General features: G+C 36.3%; 2 protein-coding genes across 2 annotated transcripts; both read right to left on the reverse strand.

The window, feature by feature from the left end:
- Positions 1-1,050: 1,050 nt before the first annotated feature.
- LOC134840690 (tRNA wybutosine-synthesizing protein 5-like) lies at positions 1,051-2,481 on the reverse strand. The gene is made up of 2 exons (XM_063856662.1): positions 1,778-2,481; positions 1,051-1,419 (listed from the first exon to the last, which is right to left on the reverse strand). Exons 1-2 carry the CDS (start codon positions 2,467-2,469, stop codon positions 1,212-1,214), a joined length of 900 nt encoding a protein of 299 aa, XP_063712732.1. The 5' UTR covers positions 2,470-2,481; the 3' UTR covers positions 1,051-1,211.
- A 9,757-nt stretch (positions 2,482-12,238) lies between these two features.
- LOC134840692 (peptidyl-prolyl cis-trans isomerase-like) lies at positions 12,239-14,012 on the reverse strand. The gene is made up of 4 exons (XM_063856665.1): positions 13,651-14,012; positions 13,298-13,394; positions 12,835-12,980; positions 12,239-12,581 (listed from the first exon to the last, which is right to left on the reverse strand). The coding sequence occupies exons 1-4, from the start codon at positions 13,834-13,836 to the stop codon at positions 12,519-12,521; spliced, it is 492 nt and encodes a 163-aa protein (XP_063712735.1). The 5' UTR covers positions 13,837-14,012; the 3' UTR covers positions 12,239-12,518.
- Between the last annotated feature and the right edge of the window lie 142 nt (positions 14,013-14,154).

Raw genomic sequence — 14,154 nt, forward strand, 5'->3', positions numbered from 1 at the left:
CCCTTTTAGTCTTGATTCGAACCACATTATAAAAAAATTCAAAAAATGGTCCCAGTTTTGAAAAAAAACGAGCCAACAGGCTTATTATTCGAAGCAAGGCCGTGAAACTACTCTTCAAGCCCCCAAAAATTTAGTTTTACTCTAGTAAAACTAAATTTGGCAAGATTTTTTAGTGCCATTTTGGGAATAAAAAGTTCAAAAACTCAACAAATTACTGCAAAAATTGAAAACTAAATTTTGATTTTTTTGAAATAGGCCTTCATCTTACCACGCACAAAAAACGGCACTTATCTGGAAAAAAAACTTTTTTGTAGTTTTTTTAAGAATATGGTCGGAACATTCTGTGCTACTTGCACAGTAGCCAGCTATTCTTGTTTACTGTAGTATCTACAAGAAATAATCAACAAGGGGATCTGTAATTGTTCCCTGTGGATCTCCTTTTTCAACTTTCAGTCAGGAGGATTGCATATTGTCCGCTCTTCCGTTACCACTAGCGAGAGCAAGTGAATTTTTCTCAATCTAAGGGAAATTTACTTTGCCTTATGATGAAACCCCGTTAAGTTCTCGACCCTTCAAACTCGGTGTTGTGTTAAAGCGCCGGCCTTGGAATCCTATTGTCTCGAGGTCGAGTTCCCGCGGGACCTTGTTTTTTGATACGTTCGTAAATTGAAAAGTTTTCCTTAGGATGAAGATTTGTCGGACAATTGTTTGTCTGCTTGTTTTTGTCGGCTTACTTTCCAAATTATGCTCTAGCTTTCCAAAATACTTTTGCTCGAGAAAGTGCTAAAAAGAAAACTAATTTTAAAAAAAGTAATACACCGGAAGCCTCAATTCCTCCCCGCTTCCAGCGGTCGGAACAGAAACACACGCAAAGTTTAGACACAGATATTATTATTTGAACATCATTATTGTCGATAATTTCAAGGTTATTATTGTAAATAGTACAGCCTGAGATATGCATCGGAAATATTTCCGTGTTTTCTGGCTCAACAAGAGCCACATTAATATAACCATGCTGTACTATTGAAAATGATATTCTTTGCTCAAAAACTGCTTCCGAAAAAGCTATTTAGTTGCCATTAATACTGAATAATACTTCATTACTTAGGATAAAAAATCAAATTATATTGAGCTAATGTCTTCAGAAACTAAAAAAAAAAACGACTTTTAGCAAAATTACATTTTACCGGCTTCCGCTGCATGAGCACAAGTCACTGCGTAATGAGTGCTTCTAATTTGAGAATGAGACATCTTATATAGAAGTCTTTAATGGGGGCAGGGAGTCCCTTCAACTTGTTTAAGGTAGAGTCCAGACTCTGTAGAGCTCTCTGACCCGGCAAAAGAGCACTGTTGCCGTAAACATCCTTAGCATCATACAGCTCACTCGGGAGGGACTTCCAAAACACGTTCACAGATACACTGAAATGAACAAAGTTTGATAAGAAAATAATCAGACGACCGCGAATTATTGGAGACAAAATCAATTATATGTCATAGAACATTGCCAACAGACACTTGGAAAAGAGTTGATGAATGCAAGGTAAGAAAAAAATACACTGACTTGTTGAAAAAAAACTCAAAGAAAAAATTATATGGCCTTAAAGCTCCTTGAATTTCAACAATTAATGACTGACACGTTTTTGATAAAATTAAACGAATTTGAGAAAGATGGACCAATGGGATCAAAAATTTTTTATTCCGCTGGGATACTTGTACCAATACATCAATCCAATCTTAACGAGAGCTGCAAACAGTTCAAAGAAGTCCAAAAACCAACCTGAAATTTAGGGCTTTGACATTGTGAAACCAGAAAGCAGGAATGAACAGAATATCTCCAGGAGCTAACACGCATTTCCAGGCAGAGCAATTTTTCAAATTAGGAAAAGATTCTACGGAAACATTGTCCAATTCAAACACTCGTGGCTTATCGTCTATAACATAGAGATTCGATACATCTTTTGGTGGAAACAAAAACACTCTTTTCTGGCCATAAATGTGCAACAGGTAGTTGTCCATTGTGTCAAAATGAGTCCACAATTCAACGTCAGCTGATGAAACGCGAAACACACTGGAGAAAAATTGATCTTCTTCGAAAAGAGGCGGAAACTCGACATCCGCTTTCAGTTCGGGGTAATCTACAGCAAAATTAGCCACGTCATCACGTGCAGCTTTAGCCAGACTTCTTAGATAAAAGAAACTTTTGCAGTTCTCGTCAAAAGCATGAGTTAGAAATTCGTCAAACTGGAAGGTCTCATAGGTAAAATTCCGTGGCTGAAACTTCAAAACAGGATGGTCGCTTTTATGCACTGTAACGTGTTTGTCGCCCATTGTGTTTCGGAGGTAATCGGGCGTCCATTGCAAACACTTTCCGATGTCAAATCCTTCTATTATGGCAGGACTGCTCAACTCCTTGGGATCAAAGTCGTCTATTTTTAAACGTGGCACAGCAGTACATGGAAGTTGGTTCATCGATGAGAATCTGAAGTCGTTTAAGAAAAAAGACGAAACCAATTTGTCATGCATTTAACCTTATTCTAATGAGCAAAATTAGCCAACAATCTGGCTAAACATAGAAGTGCAGCTGCAGCAAAAAAGTTAATGCTGACGAAAATGCAAAATTTAGAATTCAAGAGGATAAAAGATTTGACGAAAACTAAGAAACACTTGCCGATAAACCGCAGCATCCACACGATGAAACAAAAACATCAGACACCATTCGGAATCGATCCCCGAGCTACCGTTTCCAGATGACGCACACTAAACATCATTGCTCCCACAAAATTAAAATATTCATTCAACTTACATTTTTAAAAAGCAATTGTAGGACAATACAAATTTAGCAATTTCACTCAAACTCTTGTTTAGAACTTTTTATATAAATAGCAATTTCTGCCTAGTTCGATAGCTTTTTACTTAAGAAAAGACAACCAGAAACTTTGTAGGAAATCAATGTTTTTTTCAAGGTATTTCCGATACTATTATATTTTTCACATAGATTAAAATCTATATATTCAAAATCATGGAGGTCGAAGATTCACTGCTATTTGCACAGTATTCGACCATCCTTGTTTCAACTAATGTCTTTTCAGTGATAAATATAAATGTATCAGAACTTGGGCTATATTTTTGATTCGCATGTTAAGTCAGAAAAATTGTATAGACCTTTTTAATCGATTAAGCCTTACTTATTTCTTCGTCTATTTAAAAAAAAGTGATTTAAATCAACTAATAAAACTGCAGAACGATAAGTTATTCCGGCTTAAGAAACGTAAAATTACAGTTTATTCAAAATGAAAGTAATCAAAATTGAAGTCGGGGTCATCAAATTGCATATGTGCAGTCTAAGAATTGGGATCAAAACTTCAATTTTGAATCTAAATCACAATTGAAAAGGCTTAATTATGATACCACATTTAACCCGTCCCGGCTTTTCTTCAGGTAGTTATAGTGGATGTGATATCCTATACGGTATCTCGTTGGAAAACTAGTTGATAATTCAAGAATGTATTCTTTGTAGCTTGAATTAATTGTTTTCTCTGTTTTATAGCCACTGAGAGTGATACAACTAATGTCTTTTCAGTGATAAATATAAATGTATCAGAACTTGGGCTATATTTTTGATTCGCATGTTAAGTCAGAAAAATTGTATAAACCTTTTTAATCGATTAAGCCTTACTTATTTCTTCGTCTATTTAAAAAAAAGTGATTTAAATCAACTAATAAAACTGCAGAACGATAAGTTATTCCGGCTTAAAAAACGTAAAATTACAGTTTATTCAAAATGAAAGTCATCAAAATTGAAGTCGGGGTCATCAAATTGCATATGTGCAGTCTAAGAATTGGGATCAAAACTTCAATTTTGAATCTAAATCACAATTGAAAAGGCTTAATTATGATACCACATTTAACCCGTCCCGGCTTTTCTTCAGGTAGTTATAGTGGATGTGATATCCTATACGGTATCTCGTTGGAAAACTAGTTGATAATTCAAGAATGTATTCTTTGTAGCTTGAATTAATTGTTTTCTCTGTTTTATAGCCACTGAGAGTGATACAACTAATGTCTTTTCAGTGATAAATATAAATGTATCAGAACTTGGGCTATATTTTTGATTCGCATGTTAAGTCAGAAAAATTGTATAAACCTTTTTAATCGATTAAGCCTTACTTATTTCTTCGTCTATTTAAAAAAAAGTGATTTAAATCAACTAATAAAACTGCAGAACGATAAGTTATTCCGGCTTAAAAAACGTAAAATTACAGTTTATTCAAAATGAAAGTCATCAAAATTGAAGTCGGGGTCATCAAATTGCATATGTGCAGTCTAAGAATTGGGATCAAAACTTCAATTTTGAATCTAAATCACAATTGAAAAGGCTTAATTATGATACCACATTTAACCCGTCCCGGCTTTTCTTCAGGTAGTTATAGTGGATGTGATGTCCTATACGGTATCTCGTTGGAAAACTAGTTGATAATTCAAGAATGTATTCTTTGTAGCTTGAATTAATTGTTTTCTCTGTTTTATAGCCACTGAGAGTGATACAACTAATGTCTTTTCAGTGATAAATATAAATGTATCAGAACTTGGGCTATATTTTTGATTCGCATGTTAAGTCAGAAAAATTGTATAAACCTTTTTAATCGATTAAGCCTTACTTATTTCTTCGTCTATTTAAGAAAAAGTGATTTAAATCAACTAATAAAACTGCAGAACGATAAGTTGTTCCGGCTAAAAAAACGTAAAATTACAGTTTATTCAAAATGAAAGTCATCAAAATTGAAGTCGGGGTCATCAAATTGCATATGTGCAGTCTAAGAATCGGGATCAAAACTTCAATTTTGAATCTAAATCACAATTGAAAAGGCTTAATTATGATACCACATTTAACCCGTCCCGGCTTTTCTTCAGGTAGTTATAGTGGATGTGATATCCTATACGGTATCTCGTTGGAAAACTAGTTGATAATTCAAGAATGTATTCTTTGTAGCTTGAATTAATTGTTTTCTCTGTTTTATAGCCACTGAGAGTGATACAGCAGTTCAGACTCTGAGCTCTTAGCTGTGTGCCAATGTCTCTGCTCTAGTGACCTTGGACACATCTTAATAATAATAATTAATACCACTGAAGGTTATTATTACATCATGCAATTACTGCTATGCATGAAGAGTTTAATACACTCAGTTCAATAAGAGTTTTCGAATTTTGAAGATTTTTAATTGCAGAATTTCAATTTCTTTAATTTTCCTCCAGGTCGATTCTCCAGCAAGGGTTCCAATCCACTCCTTTGTCCAGCGTTGCATGGCCGAATTTTCTCCTGAATAAGTGTCTTTCTAGGAGGCGTAATTTTGACTCCGTAGGCCTGTCGCTTCGTTCTTGGAAGTTCGTTAATAGTCGTCGATACTCCTGGAGTGCGGCTTTTAGGAGTGCTCCCCCTGTTAACTCCTCTGATACTTCCTTGATGGAATGTTTGACCGGGTCCCCAAACCTTTTTGGCTCCTTGCTCTTAGTCTGTCTTGAGCTTCTTCGGACCCCCCGATTCTGCGACGCTTGAAGAGGTTCGAATCTCGTATCCCGTTCGGATGCTGGCTGGTCATGTCCCCTGAGGTCGTCCGCGACTTTTTGAACCCCCCTCTTGAGAAGTTGGTCCGCCAAACTCTCCCACTCTGCTGGTACCAGGTTTCGGTTTTGAAATTTGTCTAGAATGTCCTCAAGTCGAGTTTCAGATCTTATTGATCCCGGAATTGGTCAGATCGTATTGATCCCGGAATGCCATGTGTGTCTATGTAGGATCGCAAAAATTTTACCGTACACTTTCTAAAACTTAGTAAACGGATACAAGGATTTCCAAAATCCAGGACTTTTCCAGCAAAGAGCAGGTTGTGACCGCATAAGCATAGAAGATTCCAAAAACCGAGTTTTCCGATTGAACAACCTGAGAACTGGCACGGTAGTTTTCGCGTAAAGTCTAAAAGTTTGCAAAAAAAACTGTCAACGTTTCAAAACTTCGACTTGTTTATAGCCCATAACTTTGTTCTTAAATAAACTAGGCAATGATCGCCAGTTATAAAGGTAGGCTTTTAACAACTTGTTTTCTAGCCCATAACTTTGTTCTGAAACAAACTAAGCATAGCCAGTTATAAGCAGAGAAGGTTCCAAAAACCGTGTTTCTCGATTGAACACAACCTGAGAATTGGGCCGGGAGTTTTCGCGTTAAGTCAATAAGTGTCCAAAAAAACTGTCAAAGTTTCAAAACTTCGACTAGTTTGAGGCTATAACTTTTTAAAAACAAAATGACCATCGCTAATTTGAAGTGTGGGCTTTCAGCAACCTGTTCATTTGATTGAACCTATTAAATCAGATTTGGCAGGACAGTTAGCGAGAAAACTCAAACAAAAGGTCATTAAATCAAAAATTTGACAATTCTGAGAATCATAGCTTTTTGTGTGAAAAAAATCGACAGAAATTTCATTCAGAAGGGATTCAAACAATCTGTATTTTCGATTGAACCCAAAATTTCAGATTTGGAAGGATATTTTTCGAAAAATGTCAAAAACTTTAAAAAAACGGCCACAAAATCAAAACTTTTACTTTTCCGAGGGGCAAAACTTTTGGAGTCAAAAGATTTGTGCGTAGGCGCATAAGCTATTGAACTTCTCGAGACCCGTTGTGACAATTCAAACCCAAAATTCTCAGGTATGACATGGTAGTTTTTGAGAATACTCGAAAAATTAAAAAAAAAAACGGTCAAAAAATTGAACTTTCAGAGGGCGATAACTTCTTGTGTAAAACTTTATGTTAGTGTCCGCTAATGCAGAGGAGCTTTCCACTACCTGTTATCTCCTTGAATCCACAGTATCAGATTTGAGAGGTTAGTTTTCAAGAAAAATCAAAAAGATTCACAAAATATTTGCGAGGAACGAAACTCAAAACGAAAAAAAATCTGGGTCAATATTCAGCCACACTTTTGCGAAGGCCAATCATGAACCTAATAAAATCGATGTTTTCATTCTGAAACAAATAAGACTGCTGATCTATTTTGGCGATTCTTCATCACAATTTTATAAAAAAACTGTCTATGCAGCTGGCAAATCATATGCAACTCTGAACTGTAGAAGCACTTGGCGAACAGTATAAAAGAAATTCAAGAAATCCCACCGGGGGAAAAATCTGGAAATCCGCAACGGCAATTTTTTTGCAGAATAAAAAATTTTGACTCTTCTTTTAAACTGTTTCATGGGTGATCAACGCGGCTTGGGCGTAGCTGCATATGCAAAGAGCTTGTAAAAACCGTTCTATTCATTGAAACGAAAAACTCAAATTTGAGAGGGTTAGTTATCGAGAAAACGAAAAAATATATAAATATATGGGTCAAATATTCCCCCAGACTTTTTCGAAGGCTGTAGACATAGGGGTCAAGTGAAAAGAGACTCTTTGGGAGTATGGACGCACACATAAAAATTGGCGGTCTTTCCCTTTTTTGAAAAAAAAATAATTTTCATAGAAAAACCTAAATTTTTGCAAAAAGTGAAAAGTTTGCAAAATGAAAAAAAATGAAATTTTAACAAACCGATTGCTGAACAAACAACCAACTTGAAAAAAAAAGAGGAGAGGAGTGATGAAATTGTGTTTATCTTGAAAGAGCCACAAATTACGTCGTAACGCCGATGAAAAATAAGCCGAAAAATTTTGGCCGAGGAAGTTTTCTAGCGAAACAAAAAAAGATAAGGAAATACCAAGTCAAGGTAAGTAAAATTACAAAATGTGGGCGTAAACTAAACACTTAAAACAGCATTACAGAAATTACGCACAGAAAAGAAGCAATTCCAAAATGTGACAACTATGCCGACAACAGGCAAATAATTGGCCGACAATTAATTTGAAACAGATTTTTTTATTTGAAAAAAAACAGGTCCTGGTGAGATTCCAACCCAGGACCTATGCAGTCCCAGGCTTATTCGTTACCTCCAGGCGAAGTTAGCCGGAAACGCTAACAATTTTGACACAGAGGCGAAGCTGAGTTTCGCACTAGTTGCGATACAATACAAACATAAAATTACATGAGTCAAAAAAAAATTTTAGATGTTGAAAAAAAAACTAGGTGAACCAAAATATTCGTCAGTCTCGATGAAGAATAACCAGAGGCCCAGCGTAAGCTGGAGGTGCGTGTTAAATATTGAATTAGTTTGCTATACTGATGCGGCACAAAAGTAGGATTTCAAAAATTGGACTTTGTCTAACGCATCCCTACTAAAATGAGTCAGACGATTAAGAAATTTCGAGATGAAAATTTTCCCAACAAAAAATTTCTCTTACAAAAAAATTGAGGAATCGCTGCTTCTGCAGAACAATTATCACAACCCGTTCTTTCAATGGAACTTTTCATTTCAGATTTGAAAATTCAAAGAGTTACTAAAAAGCGGTCAAAAGACTTTTCAAAATCCACAACTATTTTCTGCAAACAGCAAGTTATAGTCGCTCAAGCACAGAAGTTTTCTAACGCCGAGTTTCTCGATTGAACAATCTGAGAATTGGCCCGGTAGTTTTCGCGTCAAGTCAAGTTTCCGAAAAAAACTGTCTAAGTTTCATAATTTGGACTTGCTTGAAGGCCATAACTTTTTTAACAAACTGGGCATAGCGAACTTGAAAGGAAGGCTTTCAAAAACCCGTTCATTTGAATACCTATAAGATCAGATTTGGCAGGATAGTTAGCGAGAAACGTCAAAAAAAAAACGTTCAATAAATCAATTATTTGACGATTCAGAGAATCTTAGCTTTCTGTAGGAAAAAAAAACAATTATGCAGAAAGGTTATGTAGAAGGAAATACCGCAATCTGCTATTTTGACTGAACCCAAAATCTCAGATTTGGAAGGGTAGTTTTCGGGAAAAGTCAAAAACTTTCAAGAAAACGGTCAAAAACAAAATTTTTTTTTCCGAGTCAACACTTTTGGAGTCAAAAAATTTGGGCGTGGTAGCATAAACAAATGAACTTCCCGAAGCCCGTTCTGAGAATTGAACCCAAAAATCTCAGGTATGGCAGAGTAGCTTTCGAGAATACTCAAAAAGTTTTGAAACACGTTCAAAAAATCAAAAATTTGTTTTTTCCGAGGGCGATAACTTTTTGTGTAAAATTTTATGTTAGAGTCCGCTAATGCCGAGGAGCTTTTCGCTACCCGTTATCTCATTGAAGCCACAAAATTAGATTTGGGAGAGTAGTTCTCGAGAAAAGTCAAAATCTTAAAAAAAAGGTCTCAAAATCAAAATTTTTTACTTTTCCGAGGGCCAAAACTTTTGGAGAAAAAAAATTGGTCGGTCGTAGTCGCATAACCAATGTTATTCAGAAGGAGATCCCGCAATCTGCAATTTTGACTGAACCCAAAATCTCAGATTTGGAAGGGTAGTTTTCGGGAAAAGTCAAAAACTTTCAAAAAAAACGGTCACAAAAACAAAATTGTACTTTTCCGAGTCAAAACTTTTGGGGTCAAAAAATTTGGGCATGGTAGCATAAGCAAATGAACTTCCCGAAGCCCGTTCTGAGAATTGAACCCAAAATCTCAGGTATGGCAGAGTAGCTTTCGAGAACTCAAAAAGTTTTGAAACACGTTCAAAAAATCAAAAATTTGTTTTTTCCGAGGGCGATAACTTCTTGTGTAAAATTTTATGTTAGAGTCCGCTAATGCCGAGGAGCTTTTCACTACCCGTTATCTCATTGAAGCCACAAAATTAGATTTGGGAGAGTAGTTCTCGAGAAAAGTCAAAATCTTAAAAAAAAAAGGTCTCAAAATCAAAATTTTTTACTTTTCCGAGGGCCACAACTTTTGGAGAAAAAAAAATTGGTCGGTCGTAGTCGCATAACCAATGTTATTCAGAAGGAGATCCCGCAATCTGCAATTTTGACCGAACCCAAAATCTCAGATTTGGAAGGTTAGTTTTCGAGAAAAGTCAAAAACTTTTTAAAAAAAACGGTCACAAAAACAAAATTGTACTTTTCCGAGTCAAAAACTTTTGGAGTCAAAAAATTTGGGCGTGGTAGCATAACCAAATGAACTTCCCGAAGCCCGTTCTGAGAAATGCAACCAAAACCTCAGGAATGGCAGGGTAGTTTTCGAGAATAATCAAAAAGTTTAGAAACACGGTCAAAAAATCAAAAATTTGTTTTTTCAGAGGGCGATAACTTTTTGTGTAAGACTTTTTGTTAGTGTCCGCTAATGCAGAGGATCTTCCCACTACCTGTTATCTCATTGAACTCAATATCAGATTTCAGAGTTAAGTTTTCGAGATAAATCCACAAAACAGTCAAAAATAAAAAAAAAATGACATTCTGAGGCCCATAACTTTATGCGCAAAATTTTAAAACAGTTCTATCCATAAAACCAACAACTCAAAATTCGAGAAAATCAAAAAAAAATAAAACTGTGGGTCAAATTATCCTCCACACTTTTTCGAAGGCTGTATACAGAGGGGTCAATAAAACAAAAAGACTCTAGGGGAGTATGCAGGGAGGCAGAGAAATAAGCGGTCTTCCAATTGATACCACTTTTTTGAAAAACTGAATTTTCTGAGAAAAACTAACTTTTACAAAATGAAAAAATTTTCCAAAACAAAAAAAACTTTCCAACAAACAGACTGGTAAACATACAACCAACTTGATAAGTGCGGAGGGGAGGGCTATAATTATCTTCGCCTTGAAATGTCCAAATTAGGTCATTAAACTAATGAAAAATAAGGCCAAAATAATTTTGGCCGAGGAAATGATTTTAGCGGAACAAAAAAAACAAATTAGGAGTTAAAAATATAGGCGTAAATCAAACCCTAAAAACATTTTAAAAAAACGCGTAGAAAAATAAACAATTACAAGATGGGAGAACTAAGACAACAGCTAAGCAGACAAATTGAAACCTGTTTGAAACAAAAAACAGATCCTGGTCAAACTTAATCCCAGGACCTTTCCCGTCAAAGGCATATTCGTCACCTCCACGCTAAGTTGGCTAGGAAATCTCAGAAAATTTGAGCATAAGTCTTAGCTACGTTCAGTGACTCTAAAAATCCATAAATGTAAGAATTTTGGAAAAATTTATCAAATAGTATCACTACAGAAGTGTTGCATGTGATATCTGAACAAAACAAAAATAAGCTGAAAAAACGTATAAAAGTTCATTAACTTCCTACCTTCATTTCGGACAATGTTAATAAACAGCCAGAACAAGCAATGAAAATCAATTACCGCTCAACTACTAAGGCGAGAAAACTTCTCGAACTTCGTTCAGGCAAAAAATAAACTGTAGACAAAAATAATATTCAAGCTATAAATTTTTTTTCGGACCTTCTACGCCCCCTCTCTTCTGACACAGTCAAAAGCATTACCAACAATTCGTAGTTGAAACTCGACAATACAGGTGGGTCTCGCCGATATAACATAAGCCAAACCCGTTCAATCGAATAAAATTCCTTTAATCAGAATTGGTTAATTATGCAATTACAGTATTTATCAATTATAGCAAAAACTGTTTACACAAAAAATGAAAAACCTATAATTTGGAAAATTAATACTATCTTAAATGTGAACGAAAAAGTTTTTGCATGGGAAAATCAATGAATAGCTCAAATCCAAAGTCGAAATGGGCATTTCTTGATAATTTCGTTCAGATTCTTCGATCGAATAGGATATTGGCATTAACTTGACTGTAACTATAAATTGACAGTACTCTTGAAAATTTTCCAATCTAGCACTTTTATTTGCACTTCATTTAACGACACTTCTCGCAAACAGGATTGTGTAAGCTGAAACAGTCCTGTTTCAATTTCTCCAAGTCATTTTACACAGAGGCAACACTTCGCAAAGAGGCAACACTTGGCGAGAAAACGGCAAAAAGTAGCTACGGCAGAAAATGGAAAAAGGTTAAAATAAGCGTTGAAAATTTGCTAAGTGCCGGAATCGATCCTCCCACCTGGTGATAGGTGATTAGGAGTCACGTACTCGCATCTTTCCCGGTCACCCTGATAAAGCAACTATAAATGCTATTTAAATACAAAGGCTATCCATATAAAAAAGGAGCACTAAATTTGTGAGTTAGGTTGGAAAAAATAACACTATCCACGCTAATTTTCACAACAGTTATTTGTAAATTGTTGTAAATCTTTCATGCTTATAAGGGACTAATATCTAAGATCTTATGGATTGCCGGATACTCCAAGTTCAGTTAAATTTTACTCGACTTTCGATTTTAGAAGACAATGTCGAGGGACAAAGTGAATTTCACATACCAAAAAAGTCAGCAGTCACACTAAATTCATTCAACACATGCTTTACAAATTAACTTAAAATAGAAGCAGCTCAGTGGTAGAAACAGTCAAGTCAAAGTACATATGACTAAGGACACTCAAAGGTCAAGCACACCGTCCATTTGACAAGTTGCACGCAACTAGTTTCCATCAATTCCACAGCAAGGGTTCGTTCACTTCAGTTAGGTAGGGAGAGAGAGTAGATTAGTTAGCTTTTCGGGGACGTTTGTGAAGTTCAGAGCTGCCCGCAGTCCTCAATCACTACCTTCTGAGAAGTCTTTCCGCTCTGAGATCCCACCTTAAATAGAAAATAAATTCATAGCGGCCAAAGCAAACATTACAGCGATGCTTTTCATATAAATTTCGTTCTTGGAAATGATTGATATATTAGATTCAGGCGTCAAAATGAGTGGTTAAGGGTTCATTGACCGAAAAGCTCACTTCATGCAAATTATTGACTGAACATTCAACTGCTTGCTAATTAACATTGTATAAATAAAAACGCCTCCTTGTCTGAGTCTAATGGTCAGAATTTTTCCTCTGTAGCTCACCTTTTCAATCTTTTCCACGACGTCCAAGCCCTCCACGACGGATCCGAACACGACGTGTTTTCCATCCAGCCAGGCTGTCTTGGCCGTGCAGAGGAAGAACTGGGACCCATTGGTGTTGGGGCCCGCATTGGCCATCGACAGGATTCCTACACAACACAGATGCTCACTTTTGCATTCAACAGACAATCCTCTCTTAGAAGTATATACAAACATATCTGATGAATTCCCATGCTAACACTGCGAAAAAGAAATTATAGTCAACTGCATAATTTGTGCTAATTACAGATTTGAGTTTCAAATCAGCCACTTCGGTGGAAACATTCTGCGCACTCAAGAATCCATATCGAGCAGAACTTCCTCTAAGATAAAAATCATGCTGTAATGGTACTACTATAGTTTCTAGCTGAAGTAAGGAGCAACTACTAAGAATGAGTCAGAAGCAGACAGCTCTGAATATACTCACCCTTTCCAGTGTGGGTGAGTTGGAAGTTCTCGTCTGCGAACTTCTCCCCGTAGATGCTCTTGCCTCCAGTTCCATCTCCTCGTGTGAAGTCTCCGCCCTAATCACCAAACAATTAGTGAGAAATAACAAATTTACCTATCTATACACGATGCCCATACTAAATTTTTTCACGTGACATTCCAGACGTGTAATTTATCATCATGGTGGGTTGGAAATTTCAGTTCTAACAATTGAATATCAAGAAAACTTGTTCAAGCTACAGTGATTGTCTCACTTTGCTCTTCGCCGGGGAAAACCATGTTTAATCTTTCTTTTTATATAAGAACTGGTTATGTCATTGAACTTGTTCTAACCTGGCACATGAAGCCGGGGATGACTCGGTGGAAGGCGGATCCCTTGAAGCCGAAGCCCTTCTCGCCAGTGCACAGTGCTCGGAAGTTGTCGGCTGTCTTCGGCACAACATCCGCTCTCAGATCCATCACTATTCTTCCAGCCTTCGAGCCTCCGATGGCAATGTCAAAGAAACACCTGGGAGGCATTGCGGGTGATTTTCTTCAGTTAAGAATAGGTTAAGTTAGAGAGATAGAGAGAGAATAAATAGGTCGAGCAATGAAAAGAAGTAACGAGCGAGCGACAGAGCAAATAGTTAGCACAACAGCTATCTGAAACGCAAACAGTAAATGACTCAAACGGACAACTCAACTTTTCTTCAATTAATTAAGTACCAACAAAGCGGCGTGGCTGGTAGTCGCACTCATTTCTCAATTCATGATCAAAGACAAAACCACTAGTTATGTATTACATTTACTCGTCTATCGTCACTTAGAATGATTGCAAGCAAGAAGTTCGTTCGATCA

This window comes from Symsagittifera roscoffensis, chromosome 2 (assembly GCF_963678635.1).
Source record: "Symsagittifera roscoffensis chromosome 2, txSymRosc1.1, whole genome shotgun sequence".
Lineage (NCBI taxonomy): Eukaryota > Metazoa > Xenacoelomorpha > Acoela > Convolutidae > Symsagittifera > Symsagittifera roscoffensis.

What these genes read in the sequence shown, in the direction of transcription:
- LOC134840690 (XM_063856662.1), bottom strand. Translation starts at nt 2,469, where the DNA reads ATGAACCAACTTCCATGTACTGCTGTGCCACGTTTAAAAATAGACGAC. An exon ending in GTCAAAGCCCTAAATTTCAG is followed by an intron (nt 1,420 to 1,777) that starts GTTGGTTTTTGG and finishes TGTTCATTTCAG; the next exon opens with TGTATCTGTGAACGTGTTTT.
- LOC134840692 (XM_063856665.1), bottom strand. Translation starts at nt 13,836, where the DNA reads ATGCCTCCCAGGTGTTTCTTTGACATTGCCATCGGAGGCTCGAAGGCT. An exon ending in ACTCACCCACACTGGAAAGG is followed by an intron (nt 12,981 to 13,297) that starts GTGAGTATATTC and finishes TGTGTTGTGTAG; the next exon opens with GAATCCTGTCGATGGCCAAT. An exon ending in TCGTGGAAAAGATTGAAAAG is followed by an intron (nt 12,582 to 12,834) that starts GTGAGCTACAGA and finishes TTTCTATTTAAG; the next exon opens with GTGGGATCTCAGAGCGGAAA.